We start from the raw sequence: 22,642 nt of genomic DNA, 5'->3' as shown, positions 1-22,642 counted from the left end.
TGCATACTAGAGCATGAGAAGGTGCTGGGAGTCTTGTTCAGATTTGACATGCTTTCTGCTAGCCTGTTGGCTCCCTGGAGCATTGTGCCAGGTGTTAGACCTGTATTACTGGGGTATTATCTGCTTAAGTGGCTTAGTTCACTGTTGCTTCCCTTAGGTGCAACTCTGAGGGGTGGATCTTTGCACCCCATGCTGCTTACTTTGCAATCACAGTGAAGTAAATCTGGGATCGTGCAACAGAAACAGTTGCACAGTAGCTTTTCCTTCTGTCTCTGCAAGGCAGCGGGTTGGGTGTCATAGTGCAGCTGTTACACAGAGACTCCCCAGGTCTTTTAAGCCTTAAAGTTCATTCCTTTTTTACCCCAATGTAATGCTGTGCTGAATAGTCTCTGACCTGCCCTGTTGCACTTCCCCATCAATGTGATGATACACTGGAGGGTCAGAGACATGATTTTCATCACTCCTGTGCCTCTCGGCTTTATGAAAGTTAATTCTGTAGATATTGGCATCAGGGAGGTGAAAACCATGGCCACCAACTGTAAATTGAATTGTTTGCAGAGTGCGCAGACAGAAAGTCAAGGTTTGGATATTGGTTTGCAGTCCTGTCCTTTGAAAAGTGAATATTGCTGCTTTTTTTTTTTCTTTTTTTAAATGAGCCACAGGCTTTTCTGGTTTTGTGTTTTATGCTTCTTGTTAACCCTGCTGGCTCTGGTAGTTAATTCTTGATCTTCCCAGCAGTCTGGTCATCTCCTCCATGTTGGCACAGTAGTAAGGGTTCATTTGTTGTCACCTGTTGCAGTTCACACAAGCAGGAGGATTTCTGTGAGTGCCTGGACAGCTCCCAGGCAATGTCCCATTCAGTTTAGAGGTGCAGAACAGATCGCTTGTACATGAATAGGCTGAAACATAGAGTTGCCTGCTTGTGGCTGCTTTCAAGGGGAAGGCTGGTCCTTTGCTGTTTGTTAGCCACTGAGGCTGCCATGCTGCTGGGTGACTAGTCATCACCTTCCAACTTTCTGGGTTGTGCGATCTTTTTGGCATGTTGCTTCCCACGGAAGGAGAGGAAAGTGCTTTGCTTGCCCATCTCTGGCACTTCCAGCTTGATGCCAATGCAGCTGCTAACTTCAGGGAGGACAACATGTGCCCCTGGAGTTAAGGTGCTTTAACGCTGCTGCTGAACATGATGAGGCTGAGCCCCTTCCCTGCAGGCATGGTGCCTTTCCTGCTGGGGATGGTGGTGCGAGCCAACCTTGGGAGACCAAATGTGAAGAAAGTGCAGCGCAGCCGATCCCTGTTTGCTCAGATTTCCCTCTTGCAGGTTCTCCTCTGCCAGCTTGGCCTGTTCAGTTTTCCCAGTTCATGATGCTGTTTTTGTAACTGTGAGACCCATTGCTTTCTGGTTTGCTGGTAACAGCAGAGCATGGGGAAGCTCCTCACCTCTCTACTTCATTCTTTATTCTGGCAGAAAATCCATTTCCTGTTTCTATTGTTCAGGATTTTTACAGTTTTCTCTCTTGCGCAGGCTTTTTTGGTTTTTTTCTCTCTCCTACTTTAGTTCAACTGTGGCCTTTACAATTAATGCTCCCCTCCTGCCTGCCCTTATATTGTCTGCCCAGAGGACTGGTTTCTGCTCCAAGGCCAGGGGCTTCAACCTGGACTGCACTTGTGTGGGGCGTTGTGCATACACATAGTGGGGCAATAGCCTGTCCTCAGAAAGCTAGAAGTTAAACCAGGTGAAAAAACCTCTGTCCCAGACAGGAGAACAGAGAGGCAGGACATCATGGCTGTACAGGGCTTCAGCCAGCCCTGATGGCGCAATAGCAAAATATGTAAGAAGAGCCACCCAGGCTCTGGTGCTGGTATTTCTGCTCAGCACTGTGACAGTTTAGCCTCCAGCCATGCCACAGCCCCTCTCCATCCTAGCCGGGAGCAGAGGTTTGTTCGGGAGAGGTGAGCAGAGCTTGGCAGCTACTGTCAGCCCAAGGCGTTTCTCCTGAACACACATCTCCCTCTTCCCTGTTTTGCTGGTGCAAGACCCGGTTTGCATGTGTGGGGTACGGAGCTGTGCGTGGCTCTCTGCTGCCCTCTCCTTGGGAGAGGAGTGGCAGGACATGGAGGCAGCCAGCTAGCCTGCAAAGCACGCTACACTGCAGGAGGCTGATCCTTTGCAATGGGGGGGTAAGAGGAAGGACCCCGCCACGCTGATCTTCTCAGTATGGCAGAGGGCATTTCCCTGCACCTTTTTAAAAGGCATTTTCCCCGGTAGTACTCGTTTTCGTGATGAGAGAGGAGATCTAAGGTTAATTCTCAACAACTGTTTCTCCTTTGGAAACAAAATATCTGCAGACGCTGCTGAAGGGCAAAGCTCTCTGGGACCTGCACTTGCCAGCCTCCAACTGGACAGTGGAGGATGTTGCCAGTTTCCTGTCAAACCATCCAGAGGACTTTGAAACAGCAAATGGCTCAGTGTATACCTGGGTGGACGCCTTCAATGAGACAGACCGGGCTATCCAGACCATCTCCCGCTTCATGGAGGTGAGATCCTGCTACTGTGGGCGAGGAGCTCAGGGAGGGCATCAGCTTGGTCTCCACTTGTGCAGTGGGGCGTTCCTGGAAAGGGAAGATAGATGTTCCTCAGTCCGTTTTCTGTAAACGACCAGGCTTTAGTAGGGCTGAGTGCACAGCATGTTAGAAAATACCATTTTTTCAGATGCCTAAATATAGATGTAGGAACCTAACTGTAAGCCTTGTTCTTGAAGCTCTCACTTTGGCCATTGCATGTGGTTTCCCACCCTGCTGTTACTGGGCGACTGAGAGCTCCTGCTTGCCTCAGCAGTGTAACAGCTCATATTTCGATCTGGGGCTTTAGCTGGGGACTGCAGTGAATCTAGCAGCTGCTTTAAGCTGTGGAAGACATAGTGAATAATGGAATTTGTTCTACTTGTTACTTGATCATCTTGGCAGGTGAGTGCAAACAGAAACAGGCCTTGGCCTGTGAGGGGCCTGGTCCAAAGCCTTTGGGTCTCTCCGCTGATTTTTAGAGGATTTGAATTAGACCTAGTTTATTGGTAACAGAGAAAATACGACTGTCCATGGAAATTGGTGCTTGGATGGGATCTTGTAGCTAGTACTGCAATGCTACCTAACCTCTTGTCTGGAAAATACCTTTGCTGGGGTATTTCTCAGTGATATATGTTTGACTGGCGGATGACCATCAAGCAGGAAAAAATGACATCTCTAGCAGCTTGCTGGGCTACCATGAAACATTGCAAAGTAGTCCAGCACTGCAGCCTTTTCTTGGGCATGGCATTACCACTGCAGAGTTCTCCTTTTTTTTTATTCCCACCCAAACATAATCAAAGCACATTCTGGTTTGGTAACATATCTCATAAACGCTTCCAAATCTGTTGCTGTCTAGTGTGTCAACTTGGACAAACTGGAGCCTGTTGCTACAGAAGTCCGTCTTATAAACAAGTCCTTGGAGCTTCTGGATGAAAGGAGGTTTTGGGCTGGCATAGTCTTCACTGAAATAGCTCCTAACAGCATAGAGCTCCCTCAACATGTGAAATACAAGATACGTATGGACATTGATAATGTGGAAAGGACTAACAAGATCAAGGATGGGTGAGTTGTGACATCCTGCGTTATGAACAATTTCTTACAGGGGATGCAGTGATGAGGATTTCTGACAGAAGGGTCTTGTTCCCTTGGTGCAGGTACTGGGATCCTGGTCCCCGTGCTGACCCCTTTGAGGACATGCGCTATGTTTGGGGAGGCTTTGCCTATCTGCAGGATGTGGTGGAACAGGCCATCATCAGAGTGCAGACAGGCACGGAGAAGAAGACAGGAGTTTATGTGCAGCAGATGCCCTACCCGTGTTATGTGGATGACATGTATGTATGCAGGCTGCTTCAAAAGCTTCCAGGATGATTGTGGCTTGGGAGGCATGGGCTTTTGTTACCCCTCAGGCATGGTTTATGTCCCTACTATCAGTGGGGGAGCAATCTCCTTAGTGTTCATAATCCCTGTTAGGGCACCTGCATGGAGGATTTAGAATATGTAATGACTTGCAGAATGCTTCCCAGGAGAAGGATTGTCTGTACGGGACTTTCACATACAGAGTGCATTCCTGAGATGTGACCATATACCCAAACCTGATACAGGCAAAAATAGCACTGGAAAAAAAGTAGAGACCTAGGCACAGGACAGTGGAAAGACTGCTCAACTACAGTTGAGAGCAGTCCCCAGGAAACACAGGTTTTTGCACCCGCTCTTCCACTGAATGACAGTTGCAACTCTAGCTCCCACTCCAGGCTGGTGATGTGCTCTACACCCATCAGCCTCACCTCGTGGTGAGACACTGATCCTGTCATGCGTGCTCTGCACATCGGCTGCTTTGTGCTGTGAAGCCTTAGCTGTCACCATGCTCTGCTAGCCCTTGAGTGGTACCTGAAGTTGCAGTGATGTTTCTCACTCTGTTCTCCTGGCCCTTTTCCTTCCTTCTCTCAGATTTCTGCGTGTCATGAGTCGCTCCATGCCTCTCTTCATGACTCTAGCCTGGATCTACTCAGTGGCTGTGATAATTAAGGGCATTGTGTATGAGAAGGAAGCCCGGCTGAAGGAGACGATGAGGATTATGGGACTTGACAATGGGATCCTTTGGCTAAGCTGGTTCATTAGCAGCCTCATCCCTCTCCTGATGAGTGCAGGCCTGCTGGTACTGATCCTTAAGGTGAGTTGACTGGTTTGATCTGTCGCAGCAGAATCTAGAGTCTTGAGTCTGCTAAGCAGTAGTCTGCACTGGCACACTGGGGAAGAGTTAGTGTGGGTTGATGAGCAACTTTTTGGGAGCAGGGTTTTGGAACAAAAGAGGGCTGAGTGGCTGAAAATAGCAGGAGGGGCTGTAGTAGATTCAGTGCTCTTGAAAAGGTGTCTCTGGTACTGCCCCACTTCTGGGAAGGCTGTTGGGCAAATTGCAGCAAGCCCAGCCTCCGCTGAGCAGCAGCTCTGCAGACCTGCTTGTACTAGACACACCTTGGAGAGCTCTTTCAAAGCCTGATGCACCTGTTGTTCTCCTGCCAGATGGGGAATCTGCTGCCTTACAGCGACCCTAGCGTGGTGTTTGTTTTCCTCTCCATCTTCGGTGTTGTGACCATCCTCCAGTGCTTCCTCATCAGCACCGTGTTCTCCAGGGCCAACCTCGCAGCTGCCTGTGGGGGCATTGTCTATTTCACGCTGTACCTACCTTATGTCCTGTGTGTTGCCTGGCAGGACTATGTCAGCTTCTCACTCAAGATCTTTGCGGTGAGTCTTGAGGAAACTGTCCTGGGCACTGGGTGTCCGCCAGTATGGCACTCAGCAGCTCTCTAGCTGGACACTGATAACAAAAGCGGGGAGGTGGCAATGGGACGATAATTTTCCAGTGTAAGAGGCTATCAGGGCTGGGCTTGGTGAAGAGGTTGACTGAACCTGCCAGGAGCTGCTGGGAGAGTTTTGTTAGCTTTGATAGTAGAAGTAATTCAGCCAGACTAAGCTGCCTTGATCTCTGTATGCTGTGATGCTGGGCCACCAAATATACAGGCTGAAGGAACCAACTGCCTTTCCTCTGTGCAGCACTTCTGACCTCTCTGGAGAGGTTGGCGGTTAGTGATCTCTTCCTCACATAAAAGTCCAAAGAGCAAGGGAAAGAAAATACGGAAACAAACAATTCTGGGTGGTGGTCCAGCAGAGACTTCAGGCCTTGCTTGCTTGCTGGAGCCAAGACTGAGTCTTCCACTCCCTCTCTGCAAATACAGGTCATGTTCCTTGGACCTTTCCCTTAAGGCTTCTTGACCATGCCCCTTAGCCTTGTGCTAGAGCTGAGCTGCCCAGTTGGAGAGTAGTTGTGAAAAACTGAATGCATGTTCATGCCTCCCATTTGCAGAGCCTGCTGTCTCCAGTAGCCTTTGGCTTTGGTTGTGAGTACTTTGCACTGTTTGAGGAGCAGGGAGTTGGTGTTCAGTGGGACAACTTCTTTGAAAGCCCATTGGAAGAAGATGGCTTTAGCATCACCACATCTGCCGGCATGATGTTGTTCGATACCTTCCTATATGGGGTCATGACATGGTACATTGAGTCTGTCTTCCCAGGTGAGGTCTGCTTCTGAGGGAGGATCATGTCTTCACACTTTTAAATAGATTCTTTCACCCTACTCATTTGCCAGGGGACAAGTTGGGCCCATTTTTAAGCAGTGCTGCAGAAAGGTCATGGAGAAAAACCACAGACCAGCATGACAGTGAGGTTGTTGCTGCTAATAGCAGTGACTGTTGCCCAGCACAGAGGCTGTACCCAATTGTGGCGATGGCTGAGCTAGTCCCAGAAGCTTTGGTGCTCTTCAGCTGTTCCCTTCTCTGAACTGCTAAGTCCACAGACCCTGCTGCAGGGGAGGAGTTGAGAGTATCAGCACCACATGTGGCTGCTTAGCACCTTCCAGCACAGGGCTTTTAACCCTGAAGTGAAGTTTGGGGAAAGAGATGTCACTTACCCCCAAAGTCTGGCAGTGTCTTCATCAAGAAAGATCTCTTAGTCCTGCCTAACCTAGAGGCTTACTGTGGGTGGAGTACTTCCCTTCTTGTCCTGAAAGCTAATATAAGAAAAGGAACGAGTGCAGTCAGGCTCGTGTAATGCTTTTGTCTTTAGGCCAGTACGGGATTCCCAGGCCCTGGTACTTTCCTTTCACAAAGTCTTACTGGTTTGGTGAGGAACCACAGGACAGACAGCACCCTCATCCTGATCAGAAGGGGCCTTCAGAAGGTAAGTGCTGGACACAGAGCCTTTCTTCAGTGAAGTGTTGTGGTCTACCTTTTTGAAAGGAGAGTCCAAGGACAGCAGGACTGGCATGGCTAAGATGAAATTGGTCGTCGCTCTGTTATTACAGTTTGGGTGTGCTGATCAGGTGGGTGTACCCAGATAAACTCAAAGTACTTTGCCCACTTGAGTGCAGATGGGTACTCCAGCCTCATGGAGTTGAGAATTCCTCCCATTTTTGCCAACCCTGGTGATACTGGAAATTTCCAACTCCCACATGAGCCCAGTAGAGAGAAAAGAGCTAAAAGACAATTTCTCTTGAAGGTTTCTGTACCTGAAGAACAAATGTGGTTGGTTCTTCATATAGCTCATTTCTCCTTGGATCTCCACAGACTTGAGGGAATGTGGTGTTTGTTAGAACTGCCACACAGTTGCTGTTAAAACCTATCATATCTCTGTCTACTTTGCTGTTTTCTTCCAGTCTGCAAGGAGGAAGAACCTATGCATCTGAGCCTTGGTGTTTCCATCCAGAACCTGGTCAAGGTTTATCGTGATGGCAAGAAAGTTGCTGTAGATGGTCTCACACTGAACTTCTATGAAGGACAAATCACCTCCTTTCTGGGACATAATGGAGCAGGGAAAACCACTACTATGTAAGAACAAAATAATGCTTCAAGACAGTGGGGGAAGTGACTCTGAATACTGCGTTTCCTATCAATGTGGTAGAGGTAGCTGTACAGCTGCACTGTGCGAGCTGGTACAGACTAGGTGGTGATTTCCGTGATTTCGGTGGAGCCCTGCTGACCTACTCTAGTTTGCAGCTGCGTCAGGAGATACACAGATACAGGGGACTGAAAGTGAAGGTAGTTCAGGTTGAGGTTGTGCCGAATGAATCTGCTGGCAGCATTTTTTAGTAATGCCATTTGTGATTCTGACTTACCAGTGTAAGGAAACGAGTTGGGACTGAAAGGATGAGAAGCTTTTAGAGGAAAAATATTTCCTTCAAGCAGAGTCATTTGGGTGTGCTTTGATAGCTGTTAAAACCATTGGAGCTGATTATTTTTTTTTAATCCATTAGCGAGATGTTTCTCAGACTTCTTTCCTGATGTGGGAGTTCCCCAGGGCTTCCACCCACTCTTCATCCATCCTGGCATGTGCAGCAGCCACTTCCTAGTGGTCAAACCTGCTTATCTGTTGTGTTTGTCCTTCAGGTCCATCTTGACTGGCTTGTTCCCCCCAACCTCGGGTACCGCCTTCATCCTGGGCAAAGATATCCGCTCTGAGCTCAGCACCATCAGGCAGAACCTGGGTGTCTGTCCACAACACAATGTGCTGTTTGACTTGTGAGTAGCATCTGTGAGATGCAGGGCTGGTGTTATCCAACACACATTTGTTCTTTCGGAGACAGTAGTGAGCTTTCAGCTAGGATGATCCTATCTTTATCTGTGTGCATGGTGTGAGGCAGCAGGGTGGTGTGAGATCGGTGCAAAGACATTCTGTTTATTAGTGTGTTTGTACATGCCTGTGAATTATCAGCAAGAGTCTACACTTTCATTTTCTGGGTCTCTTTAAAGAAATCTGCTCCATTAAACTTAACTAGGCCAAATGTTTCCCCAGTGCCTAGTGATTTGGGGTATTTAGGGTACTCTGTCAAGCACCCTTAAAGGAGGATTATTTACATTGGTGCTGAATAGCCATACCCTGAAATCAGGCCCAAGCTGAGCACACCCACTCTGTAGCTCCTTCCTGAAACCTCAGCCTTAAAAGATGTTTTCCCAAGCCAACAACCATGCCTGCTGTAATGCTAATGCAAGAGATGAATCCCAGCATGGTGCTCTCAGCTGTGCCCTAAGCTTGCTTCTGTTCCCTAGGCTGACTGTGGAGGAGCACATCTGGTTCTACGCTCGGCTCAAAGGGCTGCCAGAAAAGAAGGTGAAAGAGGAGATGGAGCAGATGGCGACGGATGTTGGTTTGCCTCACAAACTGAAAGCTAGGACAAGCAAACTCTCTGGTAGGGTCAGCTGCTTTTACGTTTCTCAGCTACTTCCTCAGCCCCAGAAGAGCTCTTGGGTTTCACAGAGGCTGCATCACAGACCTTGGTTGGATCCTCCAATTAAATATAGACTACCACACAATTAAACACTTAAGGCAATCTGCTATTTATTAGGTACCTAATCAGCATATCTTAGTAAACAACAGTCTTACACTGTCTTAAGCTATCTAATGGCCATAACAAGTCACTCACTTTCTCTGAGTATTTTGTACTTGTTTCCATCATGACATAGACCAGCTACATGTGATATGTGTTCTCCAAATGCTTACTAATATGCTTGGGTTTTATGGGTTTAGGTGAGAGTGGCTCGTACCATAATCTCCAATTCTCTTGCTGTTTGTGAACCGTATGTGTGTTTCTTAAGCTGACTTCTGTTTCTTCAGTTGGTGTCCTAGAGTGTCCTTCCCCTTTGTTCAGGAGTGGCAGGATTCCTGTGTCAGTCTGTACCAGATAGTTGAGGGAACGAGACTCCTTTGTCTCTGACTCAACTATCACAATAGACTGCATTTGACCTTGGGAAGGGAGAGCAGATGGCCACAGGTTGGCTTTAGTATTAGAGAGTGTAGTATAATTCCTTCCTGCTGCCTCTGGCACACTTCCACAGGAGGGATGTCTCTTGGGGACCTATTTCTGCAGCTCAAGCTCTGGAGGCCTGTGCTCCAGGTACTGAAATACGGTTAGGGCTCCAAGCTGGCGACGTGCTACTGTCAATGTTGAGATTGTATGATTCACTTATGGAAGGGCTTGCAAAGTGACCTTTCCTGCAGTAGGAGAGTTGGACTCCACTGAGAGAAGACCATCCAGATGAATTATCCCCTGTCCTGAAGGTGATGGGACCCTGAAGGCCTGAAACAGTAGCACTGCTTGGTCTTCTCAGTATGCAATTCTGCTTTCTCTTGGAGAGCTCATTATCCACTGTGCTGCAGCTGTTGCTGTTCCCTAATCTCTGTGTCAGCCTGAACACCTCTTTCTTCTTGTGCCTGTCAGGTGGCATGCAGAGGAAGCTCTCAGTTGCCTTAGCCTTTGTTGGTGGCTCCAAGGTTGTCATTCTGGATGAGCCCACAGCTGGGGTGGATCCTTATTCTCGCAGAGGGATATGGGAGTTGCTCCTGAAGTATCGGCAAGGTATGTGGTCTTTTTCTCTACTCCTAATGAATGTACTGTGGAAAGCAAAAGAAAATCAATCTGATTTAGGACTTTCTCAAAATAGTAGTGTGTCTTTGCAAATCTGTTGTTGCCTGCACTGAGGAAGGAACAAAGAGCATGCAGGACAAGGATGTTCTGATCTTTCATCTGTCCTCCTTTCTCATCGTATTCATGTCAGAGGTCATGAACACAGTTCCTTACTGGGTTGTGAGGACAGTTAAAGTCAGAAATTCACCCTTGGTGTGCAGCAGTGTCCTGTTCTGCTCTGTGCAACCAACCTTGCTGACATGAAATTAACCTGCCTTTGCTGAGCATGACGAGGGCCTGTGGAGAGTGGGGAGAATAAATCTATGACAGCAGCTGCGAACCTTTTCCATACTGCTAGGCCTTGTTCAAAGGAGCCTGGTCTTGTGGCATCAACCAGCCACCTTCATGGCAATATCCAGATGATTGTGGCTTTGGCTTGGGAGCACAGGTATGGTTGACTTAACAGCAGTGTCTTCACTTGCTTTCTTCCAGGCCGCACTATCATTCTCTCCACGCACCACATGGATGAGGCAGACATTCTGGGGGACAGGATTGCCATCATTTCTCATGGCAAGCTCTGCTGTGTTGGCTCTTCTCTCTTCCTGAAGAACCAGCTGGGAACAGGCTATTATTTGACCCTGGTCAAGAAGGATGTGGATTCCTCTCTGAGCTCCTGCCGAAACAGCAGCAGCACAGTGTCCTATCTGAAAAAGGTACAGCTGACCCTTCCTGCTCATATTCATTCTTCCTTCATGAAATCTTAGGCTTACGGGAAGCAGCAGCTAAGATTTTACATGGTAGAATGTCTCAGAGAAACCCCTTATTCTTTAAAAGAAGTGTTACTTGCTTTTATAGGTACTATGCCAGATCATGTCTAGTTAAATTGCTTCATGGGATGTACATCTCCATTATGGTTTCTTTCAATGCTGGTGGTCCAGAGCTGATTGGAGAGGTACAGAATGGATGAGAAGCACACTTAGTAACACTCGCTTCTGTAACTGTGACCTCTTGGTTGTATTTCAGCCCTTTGCAGTGGTATGTCACCATTACTTTCTGACTCCTCTGTGGAGTATCCTACATGTTGCACCATCTGGTTGGAGTTACCTAGAGTGTAGCATCTGGTGGGCCCCTTTTTGGTTAAACAGAAGGAAACAATGGTTGTCTTCTCTTTTGTGACCAGGATGACAGTGTCTCCCAGAGCAGCTCTGATGCTGGCCTTGGCAGTGACCATGAAAGTGATACACTGACAATAGGTGAGGCTTGGAAAAGAATGTAAGATTCAGTCTCAGTACTGACCTTGCTCTATCTTTGACCTTGGACAACTGCCTAAACCTTGTGCCCCTGTGTAGCTACAGTCTTGGGACAGTTATTAAATTCACAGAGATGGTGTTTTTAAATCCGTAAATATTGGAACATTTTTCTTTAGTAAGCCATTTTGGGTTCAAGCTATCCTGAGATTTAATAACCAAAGATTGTATAGTTGCTAGGCTTTTTAGCAGCATGTAATGTTTACTGGTGAACTGTACATCAGTGACTTGCAGGGCTGCCAGTAGCATGTAAAAGCTCTCCCAAATTCTGCAAATAAAAAGAGTAGCCAAGCTTGGGTCCAGGCTTTTGTCCAAGCTTGTGTTAAATGTAAAAAGAAACCAGACTTCCCACGGAAATGAGGTGCTTTCCAGAGATGTCCCATTTTCCCCTCCTTTCCTTCCGGCAAGCTTTTTAAGACTGAGCTCTTCTTTCTACATAATAAGCAGTAACAAGATGAACACCATCCTTTGCTTCTGGTTCTTCCAGATGTCTCTGCAATTTCAAATCTCATTACAAAACATGTTCCTGAGGCCAGGCTGGTGGAGGACATCGGCCATGAATTAACCTATGTCTTGCCATACAAGGCTGCTAAAGAGGGAGCTTTTGTGGAGCTGTTTCATGAAATTGATGACCGTCTCTCTGATCTTGGCATTTCCAGCTACGGCATCTCTGAAACCACCCTGGAGGAGGTGAGTAAGCTGAAGATTCTCATTTGACTTGACTTAAACTAGGCAAAACAAATCATGGCAGAAATAAGAATGAGACAGAGTCTTGTCTCTTCCTGTAAACATATATTGTGGAACAGGCAGCTTTGTGTTCCTTTCCAAAATGGATTGTCTTCTGCCCTGTTTAAGTGTGTGCTCATGGAAGCATGCATTAAAAACTGAAATGTAGTACAGGCAAGCATAGACAGGTCCTTTGTACTCAGTTGCACTTCACTGAGATGTCACGTGGAGGTTGGCCCCCAGTTGGCTTCTAATGACTGTGTAAACACCTTTGAGGTATTTTTAGGGATGCTTTGTGCTGCATTTAACTGAAAACATACATTTCGGTACTGGAGACCATACTTTACAGAAACCACTTAGACGTATGCTCTTGTTAGGGATGTTTTAAAGGTTTGTTCCTTGTGGCTGTGTTCCAACTGACAAGTTTCCTTTTCTTTTATCACAGAATTGTCATGCACTTTATCCCGTTTATGTGAAATGTCTTTTTTAAATAATGACAAGAGAAACTGAAATGGTGGTGTTGTCACTTACTGAGGTTGCCCTCTAGGTTCTCCCACAGCTGTGAAGGCCTTGGCCGCTCTCTGGAATTTGATCCCCCTCCCCAGTTTAGGAGAGTCTGTGGGACAAGTTCCACGAAGGTGCCTATTCAAGCGTGAACAGGAGTGTGAGGACTGTCAGACTAGGAGGAAGATGGGATTCCCCAAATTTAGTAGCTAGGTCTTTATCTGAGACATGGGAAAGGGCTTGTGTTTGAGATGCACTGAGAACTGATATCGGAAAGGGGGAACATCTGGTATGTGGTTACAGACTGGCTCCTGGAAGCTGAAGCGAAGCCACAAAGTCCATGTCCCCATCGCACAGGGGTTAAACCCTGTATCCTCTACTCTTGTGCTGCATCTGTCAGTCTTGTGCTTTCTCATGGCATCCTCTGAAGCACTCCCCGCAATAGTGCTCCTCTTCTGATTTTCACTGACCCTTACCATTGCTTTTCAGATCTTCCTGAAAGTGGCTGATGATAGCGGTGTGGATGCAGAAACCTCAGGTGGGTGTCGTTGTCCCCTACAACGTTGAAGGGGACTTCAGGGGAAGGTACACTTTTGTATGGTATTTGTGCTGTTTAACCACAAGGCTGATCAAGCCTAGATATTTCAGGAGTAAAATCTCGGTGCAGGGCTTAGGTCCCAGGGGAATAAAGGGTCTAGTAGGTATCTCAAATGAGGAGCATTCCTGGTCTCAGCAGCCTTGGGCAGGTGGGTGACCTTTGTGTATGGCAGTATGTCCAGCTATACAGTGATACAGACTGAACTGGAACTCTGCTGTGCTAAAATTTTTAATGACCTAAAATAACTGTTCTTAGTATACTTAATGAATGCTTTTATATACTGTTAACTTCTATTGACTCAGTAGTAGCACATTTATTTTGTAATACTGGAGAGTTTCTAGTGTTTGAGTGTATTGTGAATTACTTAACTGATGCTATTGTCTTCTCTGAGGAATAGGAAAAACTCTTGACAGGGTCAGACCATAGTAGGGACCAAATGACTTTCTGAGAGCAGCACACTGCACTAGGTGCTCGTGCCAGGATTTCCTGATAAACTAGTGCTAGCAAATTGCACTTGGAGTCATGTATGTATTAAGTGAGAATTTTCTTACAGTGAGAGCAGCCTGCCGTTTCCATGGCTAAGTGGGGAAAAAAACCTGTCCAGTGCACTGGAAGAAGCTTCTAGGACAGCACACAAAAATGGCACATAAAACATGTGACCCTTGCAGAGTGACAGTCTTGGTTTTACTTTTACCTGCACTGGAATCGCTCCAGATCAGCTCCTCAGTTTGCAAATGGATGACATGTAAAATGAAAATGATACTGCTTTGTTTTTTCTGGGGCTAATTGGAGATAAGTTCAGCTAATCATAACTGTGTTATTTTCAGATGGGACATTGCCAGCCAGAAGGAACAGGCGCGTGTTTGGAGACAGACAGAGCTGCCTCCGTCCATTTACAGAAGATGATGCATTTGATCCTAATGATTCAGACATAGATCCAGGTATTGCTGGAGCTCAAGCCTGTTTTCTTCTTGTGGAGACTCTTTCATATTATAAATACTGCAGATCATAAGGCTGAGACTGCCAACGGAGCAATAGTGGGCAGTGCAGTATCCACTGCTCAATCCTCCTGTCAAGGCTCTGAGAAAGAAGGCTGAAAATGCATTCATGTGAATTTCTGTTGCTATCTAAGCTCACAGGTCTCTTGGGGTTTTTTTGAGTGAGAGTAGCTGCTCCGGCTGTCACACTGTGTCTGCAGCACAGAAGTGCCCAGAGAACACCTCTGTGAACTTTTGAATGAGGGTCATTTCTTCTTGCTAACAGAATCCAGAGAGACAGACCTTCTCAGTGGCATGGATGGGAAAGGCTCCTACCAGATGAAGGGCTGGAAGCTCACCCAGCAGCAGTTCATGGCTCTGTTGTGGAAGAGGCTGCTTATTGCCAAGAGGAGCCGGAAGGGCTTCTTTGCTCAGGTGAGAGCACCCAACATGTGCAGGGTCCCTCAGCAGGGACAGCTCTGGACCATGCATTGTATTCAGAGTTGAAGGTGGGCAGAAAATCTCAAGAGAATACACATAACCAAAACTGGTCTTCACTGCACATCTGAGCAAAAAGGGGCCTGTGCAAGTGAAAGGAGTTATGTGATAACCAAGTGGTTACAATATTCTTGCCCAGCAAAGATGCAGCTGAGGTTCAAATCCAAATTTGGCCTTGAAAGCCGCAATTGCAGGCTGAATCCTATGCATCCCAAGTGAGTGCCAGGATAGGTCTTGTATTGGTGTCTAGCAATGCCTTGGCATAAATAGCAAAGACCTTCCTGGGAAACTTTGAAAACATTTTGATCCATTAAGTGACTCACATGTAGCTCCTGATGCTTCTGGGAACATTTGTTTTAAAATGGGTTTGCTCTTTCCTTGCAATTTCAGATCGTGCTGCCAGCTGTCTTTGTGTGTATTGCTCTCATGTTCAGCCTGATTGTTCCTCCTTTTGGGAAGTATCCTAGCCTGGAATTACAGCCCTGGATGTATGATGAGCAGTACACTTTCATTAGGTATGTTTCTTGTGGCCTAGAAATGGTGCTAAATCCTACAATTCTGTTCTCTGCAAACCTGAGTTACTAAGCTCCTTACCAGGTTGTTTAAATTTGTTTTCTGTGCTAAGCTCAGAAGCACATTTTGATAGAGTCCTGGTTATTTTCTTTTTGGGCTTTTAAATGCCAGCTCTTAATTACTGGCAAGGCCACTGTGCACAAAGACCGGGGGGTGCGTGTGCTCCTAGGCCAAGCATTCTTCAAAGAGAAATCTCCACCCCTATCCTTTTCCTGAGCTCTTTCACTGTGCTCTGAGCCTTGCTCTGCTCCTGCTTTTGCTGTATGCCTGTTATCCCACTGACCTGATAGTGTTCCTCTGCTGTACCCATAGCAATGATGCTCCAGAAGATGCAGGCACTCAGAGGCTTTTGGACGCCCTTCTCAATAAGCCTGGCTTTGGGACACGCTGTATGCAGGGACACTCTATCCCGTAAGTAGGACTCCAGACTGGGAAGAGGAAGTCCTGGCTTCTGGTCACCCAGTAGATTTAGCTGGCTTTACGGAATGATAGTCATGCATGGCCAGAGCAGATTTCAAGCCAAAAAATTTGCAATTACATTCAGTTTTTCTGCTCAGGGCCTTTTAGAAAGTTACCAGCCCTCAGCTGGTGAGAGAGTGAGGTGTGAGTGCAAGTCCTTACTGACAGAGATGGAAAGGAAACAGTAGTCTCTACCTCAAATTACTCTTTGGTCCTGAACATGGAAAAGGACCTAGTCATGTTGCTGTATGTTGTTGACTGTAGCTATTCCCATTCCACAATTCTCTGTTTCTAGCTGTATTAGGAAACTAGGTTAGCACCTCCACAAGCACCAGCAGAAAGAGTGGAGAGCCAGGCAGCATTGGTGGTGTTTCCCAGCTCTGCCACTGACTTGCTGCATAGCCTTGGGCAAATCACTGAAGATCCAGGCTGTGGGTGGAGAAGGGGTATACAGAGTCTGGGATGGTGTGTCTCTAGCCTGGAAGAACGGCAGCTCACGTTCACAGGATGATGGGGAGGCGGGCAAGGGGCCCTCTGTGCTGGCCAGTGGTGGAAAGTAAGCTGTGTCCTGCAGAACAGACACGGGAGCTGGGTTACTCCACCCATGGGGCACAGGGAGGAGGCTGCCCACTGGTGCTGCCCTGGGGAAAAGCAGTATTCTGGTGCCCCAAAGGCAGAAATGTCATGCAAGAAATGACTGTCTGCTATGATCTTAGAATCGTAGAATATCTCGAGTTGGAAGACACCTGTAAGGATCATCAAGTCCAACTCCCAGCTCCTTGCAGGACTACTTAAAATTAAACCATATGACTAAAAAAGAGCATTGTCCAGATATTCCTTGAACTCTGGATGCTGTGCATGCTGGGACTGACTGAAGTAAAGCACTCGCATACTTCAGAGTGAATGAGAAGAGGGAAGTGTCTGGCACTACTTGGTGTTGGCCCACCTCAGTCTTATTTGGCACTGGGATCTGTTAGAAGCTGCAGAGCCTGGTCTGATGCTCTGAACTGTTTGTCTCAGTGAGGTCAGGCTCCTTTGAAAAAACAGCATGCCTCTTCTGGGGACTGTGGTGTCTGTTACTTAAATGGCTTGTAAGCAAAGGCCATCACAGTTGTTTTAAAAACTGCATTTGCCTTGCCTCTTTCCTGACACAGAGACACTCCTTGCACCATGGGGCAGAGGGAATGGACTACTGCTTCAGTCCCAGACTCAGTCCTGAACATCTTCTTGAAAGGCAACTGGAGCATGGAGAATCCTTCCCCATCTTGCGAGTGCAGCAATGAGAAGATCAAGAAGATGCTGCCAGTGTGCCCTGCTGGTGCAGGCGGGCTGCCACCCCCACAGGTAGGAGGGGGCTCAGTGGTACTGCGATGAGGGATGCTCCTGGAGAGTAGAGCAGCTGGGTGTGATTCTTGCATAAGGCACTGCACACAGTTTGTTTGACTTAGCATCTGCATTTTCTGATGGGCGTTTATCTGTGTTTTCCCCGGTGACACCAGCGCGAGCAAGACACTGCCGACGTTCTCCAGAATCTGACAGGCCGCAATATATCAGACTACCTAGTGAAGACCTACGCACAGATCATTGGGAAAAGGTAGCTGTTGAACACACTCTTTCCCTTCCTTCCCCACCAAATGCTGCTGGCTGTATGGGGGATGCTGCACAGATTAGGCAAATATGCCTGGGCAACCCAAACTCTTCAGCAGTGGGCCAGACCCACTCAGCTTCTCAGACCGTCCTGATCCACAGCTCAAGTGGTATTTCCACTTTATTAGCGATGCTGTGGCAGCTCTGAGGCGGGTGTCCTGAACCTTATAGGCAGAGTACAGGGAAAGTCTGGGCACCAACACTAGGGATTGCACCAAAGAGGAGTGGTGGGACATATGCCAGATGTGAGAGACTATTGCACTCTTTTCCCTGGCCATGTGCCTGCAGCAGTGGTAGGTCTGTCTTTCCTCTTCTTCCATGTATCATACATCAGCTTCCTTTTCTGTCTCTGCAGCTTAAAGAATAAGATCTGGGTGAATGAGTTCAGGTGAGTTACTGCCTTTTCTCTAGCTTCTATGTGTCCACTGACACTTGAGCACTGTATTAAGCAGTACACACCCATCCTGCTTTGCAGTTTGTTTTATATGACTCTTAATTGCTAAATGTTGAGGGAGCGTGTTTAAGGATATACTGGGACAACCCCAGAGCACATCACTGGAAAGCATCCTTGCCTTCTGCGGAGAGCAGTATTGGCTTGAAAAGATTTGCAGGACCAGCCTACTGATACTGCATCCTGGGAGGTGCTATTCTTCTAAGCAAGGGAAGCAGGGAAATGTCCTGCTTTGCCTGCACTGGCAGCAGAGGATAGCTGCATTCATTAAACAGAACAGCTTACTGAGCAGTCATAAGATGGATAGTTAACCCCAGAAACAAGGAGTAGGAAACATGGCTAAGTAGCTGTGTAGGAAGATCAAAGTCACCCCTTCATGTAAGAGTGGAGGCATTTGCCTTGGATATAGTGCAGGAAGAGGAGACGTGGAGAGGGAGGAGGAGTAGCATTGTCTGGAGGTCACTGAGTAGTCAGGTCTTAGCATCAACTTTCTGTCTGAACTTTCAGGTATGGCGGCTTTTCCTTGGGAGCCAGCAGTTCCCTCATGCTTCCTCCAAGCCATGAAGTCACTGATGCCATTAAACAGGTGAAGAAAATCTTGGAGCTAGCACAGGTGAGCAGCTGTCCCCCATAAACCCAGGATGCACTAATGTCAGAGTCCTGTTACTTGGGAGATGACTTGGAAGCCATAAAATGAGGAGTATGTGTATGTTAGCTGTGTCCAGTGGCTTATCCCCATTGCCTGAGCTGAAGTCCCCCAGGCTGGTGTCTGGGAGCAGCAGAAGGCTTGGGGACATGCTCAGCTGAGGCTTATGCAGCCCACATTGCTGATGTGTGTTCTGCTTAACACCAGTTGCAAGCTAGTGGTGATTACAAACACCTCTGAGTGTCAGGCAGGACAGGGTGGGCTGTCCCAGAGAATTAACAAGTAGTTGCCATCTCCTTCAAAATTTCAGTTGAGCCCTCCTGTGGTGAGTCTGCCTTGGCTCAGAAGAGAATTTGGGCCACTGCTTTCTTCCGAGACTGCCTGTGGGCTGCAATGTCTCTGAAGGTTCCCTGCAACCCTGGTTAATAGTTACTGCTGGGAAAAAAGAAGGCCTAAGGCTGACCTCTCTTACCGGTGGGACTGAAGAAAGGAAAGCAGGGAGGAAAACTGCAGTTTCTCAGCTTTCTTCAGTTTCTCTGGCTTGGTGGGTACAGGCTGCAGAATGGAAGGAAAACTCAGAGCTGTGAAAAACGTAGCGTGACCCCTGCTAGACTCCAAGACATGAATAAAGGTACTCTCAGAGGGGAAGTAACTGTCTCTTTGCTGTTTGCAGGGGAGTTCTGGAGATCGGTTTCTCAACAGCTTGTCAAGTTTCATGAAGGGCCTGGATACAAAGAACAATGTGAAGGTAAATCAGCCAGTCCTCACTGCTGTGCCTGCTATTTGAAGCTCTTGCAACCTGGAGTTATTTTTAATTAGCAAAGTCCCAGCAGTTTGCCTTGGACAACTGTGCAGACCAGAGCTCTCTGTATTTGCTAATGGAGCAAATGCAGCTTGTATTCTTGTATGGGTTTCCCCAAAATCTGTTTCTCCCTTGGGAGTCTATGTCTAAGGCCCAGAAGGAGTTCAGTGCTGGATCAGTGCTAGCTTCCAGCAGCCTCTTGTGGTTATTGATCAAACTGTATGTTCTGTCCCTGCGCAAACTAGCTGGAAAGATGTGGAAGGAAAGTACATGCTCTCAATAGAGGAAGGGATGTTCTGCAGGGCTCAGGAGGCTGTTGGGTAGCTGATGTTCCTGGTGCCTTTCTGATACTGATGTGGTCTCTTGCAGGTGTGGTTCAATAACAAGGGCTGGCATGCAATTGCCTCCTTCTTGAATGTGATCAACAATGCCATCCTTCGGGCCAACCTGCAGCAAGGCAAAAACCCTAGTGCTTATGGGATCACTGCCTTCAATCACCCACTCAACCTCACCAAGCAACAGCTCTCTGAAGTGGCCCTGTAAGTCCTGATATGAACATGGATGGGTTTGGACTCATCAGCTGCTGATTACTAGAAACAGGCAACGTGGGAGATTTTAGGCTCACTGGCAGATACTCAGTGGCCTGTGGCATTTAGGCTCGAATATGCTGGCATTATTTTCTGTGGTCTGGGCAGGTGGCAGTGTGCTGTTGAGCACTTGCCATTGAACAGCACTGCCGTGCAAGCTTTCTATGTCTCTGAGTCCCTAGAAGCTGCAGTTTCTAAGAACCAGTGTAATCTTCAGACCTTCTGCCACTTGGAAAATTCCTTTCAACCATATCCAGAAAGGTGGCTTGCCATGAACATGGTCATTCTTTTGTCCCAAGGTGCCACCATTTGACGAGGAACCGTTGATAGATCCTGTTCAATTTTGCTCACTGTCTCAACCTGGGGGGCACACAGTAATGCACAGGGCTTACTGCACTGGAGCATTGACTAGTCCACTACCACCTCAATCACAGTCGGGACTCAAAAGCTCTCTGCAGATACATCCTTCAAATCTTAGAGCAGTGGCAGATGGCAGTCAGATACCTCTGAACTTTAAAACAACACAAAAAAAAAAAAAAGACAAACCCCCAACAACCCCAAGAAATGCATGAAGTGGGAAACTGTCAGTGGTAAGGAAAGCAGAAAGCAGTGTATTGTACTGAAGTTACCAACCAATCTCCAGGTTGTGGTGCTGTCCTTGAGAGGCCAACAGGCTCTGTATGTTCCTTTCTTATATGGCTGGAGAAAAACTGTGCAGTTAAGACAGCCTGATGTGGTAATCTTTTACCCTACAAAACAAGGACGGCAGAAGGAGAAATGGTTTCTGCACTGCCCTGCATGAGCTGTCTCATTTCATCTCAAAGGAGCCAGCACCAGCATACAAACACTTTGCTTGCTTCTTTTTTTGTCCAGGATGACCACCTCTGTGGATGTCCTAGTCTCCATCTGTGTGATCTTTGCCATGTCCTTTGTTCCTGCCAGCTTTGTGGTCTTCCTTATCCAGGAACGTGTCAGCAAGGCCAAACACTTGCAGTTCATCAGTGGTGTGAAGCCTGTCATCTACTGGCTGGCCAACTTTGTCTGGGATATGGTAAGGGCTTTGTGACTGTGCTAAACTGTCTTCCATTCTGTGTTTGCAGTGTGTCTGTTGCACTGAAGTGCAAAGTGCAGTTGGGGCCAGTGGGCACCACATTAATTCAGTGAATAACTACTACTGTGCTTGTGACTTCTGTGTTTACTGTCTTGGGGCAGTGGTTCACCAAAGTGGGACAAGGAACACTGAACAGAGGATGGGAGGGCAGCCATAAGCTCAGTCATCAGCATTTGTTATGTCACTCTTAAATACCTGCCCCAAAATGTTTACTTGTGTAGCCCCTTGTTCTGCTCTGTTCAAAGCAGGTTTTTTCAACCTGTGGTGTCCAGAACCTCTGAGAGTCTATTGACTACTTCCAGAGGGACCAAGAAATGTAAATTAATGTGTACTACATTGTAGTTCACACATGTGACACTCCTAGGAGTCTCCCATTGGGAATAGCTTTGGGAACACTGAAGAATGTTGAAAACTGTTGGTTCAGAGCAGAAAGACGCCTTTCATTTTTTTTGTTATTTGGAAACAAATCTGAAGCTGTATTTTTCACCTTCCAGTGCAACTACATCGTTCCAGCCACGCTAGTCATCATTATCTTCATCTGCTTCCAGCAGAAGTCCTATGTATCCTCCTCCAACTTGCCTGTGCTGGCTCTCCTTCTGTTTCTCTATGGGTAAGGGCTTTCTCATCAGAAGGATGACTGGGAAGGCTCTTAGACTTGGAAGGTGCTTACCTGATGTTGCTGCCTTTCCTCTTGCCAGATGGTCCATTACTCCTCTCATGTATCCAGCCTCCTTCGTGTTCAAAATCCCCAGCACAGCATATGTTGTGCTGACCAGCGTGAACCTCTTCATTGGCATCAATGGTAGTGTGGCCACCTTTGTCCTGGAGCTCTTCACCAACAACGTATGTTTCCCCAGAAGCTCCTCACTGTTGTGCTGCTATGATCTAGTTCCGTGTTGGTGCCATGTTGTCTTTAGCAGCCAGTTCTCCAGGAAGGCTAGCCCCTAGCCTGTACCCATTAGCCACTGCAGCAGCTTAAACACAGGTTCTGATGCAAATGGGTTAAAGCCCACTTCAGCAATGTTCACAGAATAGTTAAGGTGGGAAGGGACCTCCTGAGATTGTCTATTTCAACCTCTGAGCAGGGTCAGCTAGAGCAGATTGCTCAGGGCCATCAGGTTTTGAACATTTCCAGGGATGGAGACTCCACAGCCTCTCTGGACAACCTCTTCTGCTTCTCAATCACCCTTGGGGGGAAAAAAAAAAAAAATTTCTTACGTTCAAATGGAATTTCCTGTTTGTTCTTTATAAGAGGCAGCTTCTGTCTACTATTTCAAGCCATTTTCAAGCTGTCTGCCATTTCAAGCACTCAAGCATTAGTTGCCCTCAGTTTTGCCTCCTGTGGTAGATACCTCTCTAACTGTATTGGGAACTTAGACACCTCACTTCAGATTTTCCAAAGCCTGTATGCAACACAAGATGTCTTAGCAGGCCCATTGGACCAGTGTTGTTGTGAGGTGTTCCTTGTGGGAGGAGGTTGAGGAGACCCTCTGGGGGAGTTATCTGTTGATTGTACCACTGCCTGTGGGATAAGGAGGCAGTCCTTGGTGACGGTCCCTTTTGTTACAAGGCCTGTTTTAGCTCAGTAAAAACATGTACATGCTTGAAGATAAGTGCCTGGCAGAACAGGAACTTCTCCTCAGGCTGCTGTCAGTCCAACCCGTGGGCTAAGCCAACTGGAAGACAACAAAGGAAAAGGATTAGAGCCTCCAGTATGGGATAGGGAGGGGCTACCCACAGCTAC

The 22,642-nt window shown here is 47.3% G+C and overlaps 1 protein-coding gene across 6 annotated transcripts in view; it reads left to right on the top strand.

Moving 5' to 3' along the window:
* The window catches only part of ABCA1 (ATP binding cassette subfamily A member 1), a 96,808-nt gene that overhangs the window by 64,365 nt on the left and 9,801 nt on the right, over positions 1 to 22,642 (top strand). For all 6 annotated transcript variants that reach the window (XM_030003576.2, XM_030003575.2, XM_030003574.2 and 3 more), the window contains 28 exons: positions 2,347 to 2,535; positions 3,419 to 3,624; positions 3,717 to 3,893; positions 4,510 to 4,732; positions 5,083 to 5,304; positions 5,924 to 6,128; positions 6,679 to 6,792; positions 7,268 to 7,439; positions 7,998 to 8,129; positions 8,658 to 8,797; positions 9,827 to 9,964; positions 10,505 to 10,725; positions 11,193 to 11,265; positions 11,807 to 12,009; positions 13,039 to 13,087; positions 13,975 to 14,088; positions 14,411 to 14,559; positions 15,013 to 15,137; positions 15,508 to 15,606; positions 16,809 to 16,998; positions 17,154 to 17,248; positions 17,657 to 17,689; positions 18,260 to 18,365; positions 19,072 to 19,146; positions 19,570 to 19,739; positions 20,661 to 20,838; positions 21,393 to 21,508; positions 21,597 to 21,741. In XM_030003576.2, the coding sequence (XP_029859436.1) occupies positions 2,347 to 2,535; positions 3,419 to 3,624; positions 3,717 to 3,893; positions 4,510 to 4,732; positions 5,083 to 5,304; positions 5,924 to 6,128; positions 6,679 to 6,792; positions 7,268 to 7,439; positions 7,998 to 8,129; positions 8,658 to 8,797; positions 9,827 to 9,964; positions 10,505 to 10,725; positions 11,193 to 11,265; positions 11,807 to 12,009; positions 13,039 to 13,087; positions 13,975 to 14,088; positions 14,411 to 14,559; positions 15,013 to 15,137; positions 15,508 to 15,606; positions 16,809 to 16,998; positions 17,154 to 17,248; positions 17,657 to 17,689; positions 18,260 to 18,365; positions 19,072 to 19,146; positions 19,570 to 19,739; positions 20,661 to 20,838; positions 21,393 to 21,508; positions 21,597 to 21,741 (4,059 nt within the window). The remainder of the gene's footprint in view (positions 1 to 2,346; positions 2,536 to 3,418; positions 3,625 to 3,716; positions 3,894 to 4,509; positions 4,733 to 5,082; positions 5,305 to 5,923; positions 6,129 to 6,678; positions 6,793 to 7,267; positions 7,440 to 7,997; positions 8,130 to 8,657; positions 8,798 to 9,826; positions 9,965 to 10,504; positions 10,726 to 11,192; positions 11,266 to 11,806; positions 12,010 to 13,038; positions 13,088 to 13,974; positions 14,089 to 14,410; positions 14,560 to 15,012; positions 15,138 to 15,507; positions 15,607 to 16,808; positions 16,999 to 17,153; positions 17,249 to 17,656; positions 17,690 to 18,259; positions 18,366 to 19,071; positions 19,147 to 19,569; positions 19,740 to 20,660; positions 20,839 to 21,392; positions 21,509 to 21,596; positions 21,742 to 22,642) is intronic.

Source organism: Aquila chrysaetos, chromosome Z (assembly GCF_900496995.4).
Source record: "Aquila chrysaetos chrysaetos chromosome Z, bAquChr1.4, whole genome shotgun sequence".
Taxonomy (NCBI): domain Eukaryota; kingdom Metazoa; phylum Chordata; class Aves; order Accipitriformes; family Accipitridae; genus Aquila; species Aquila chrysaetos.
This window is presented reverse-complemented; position numbering and strand designations above follow the sequence as displayed.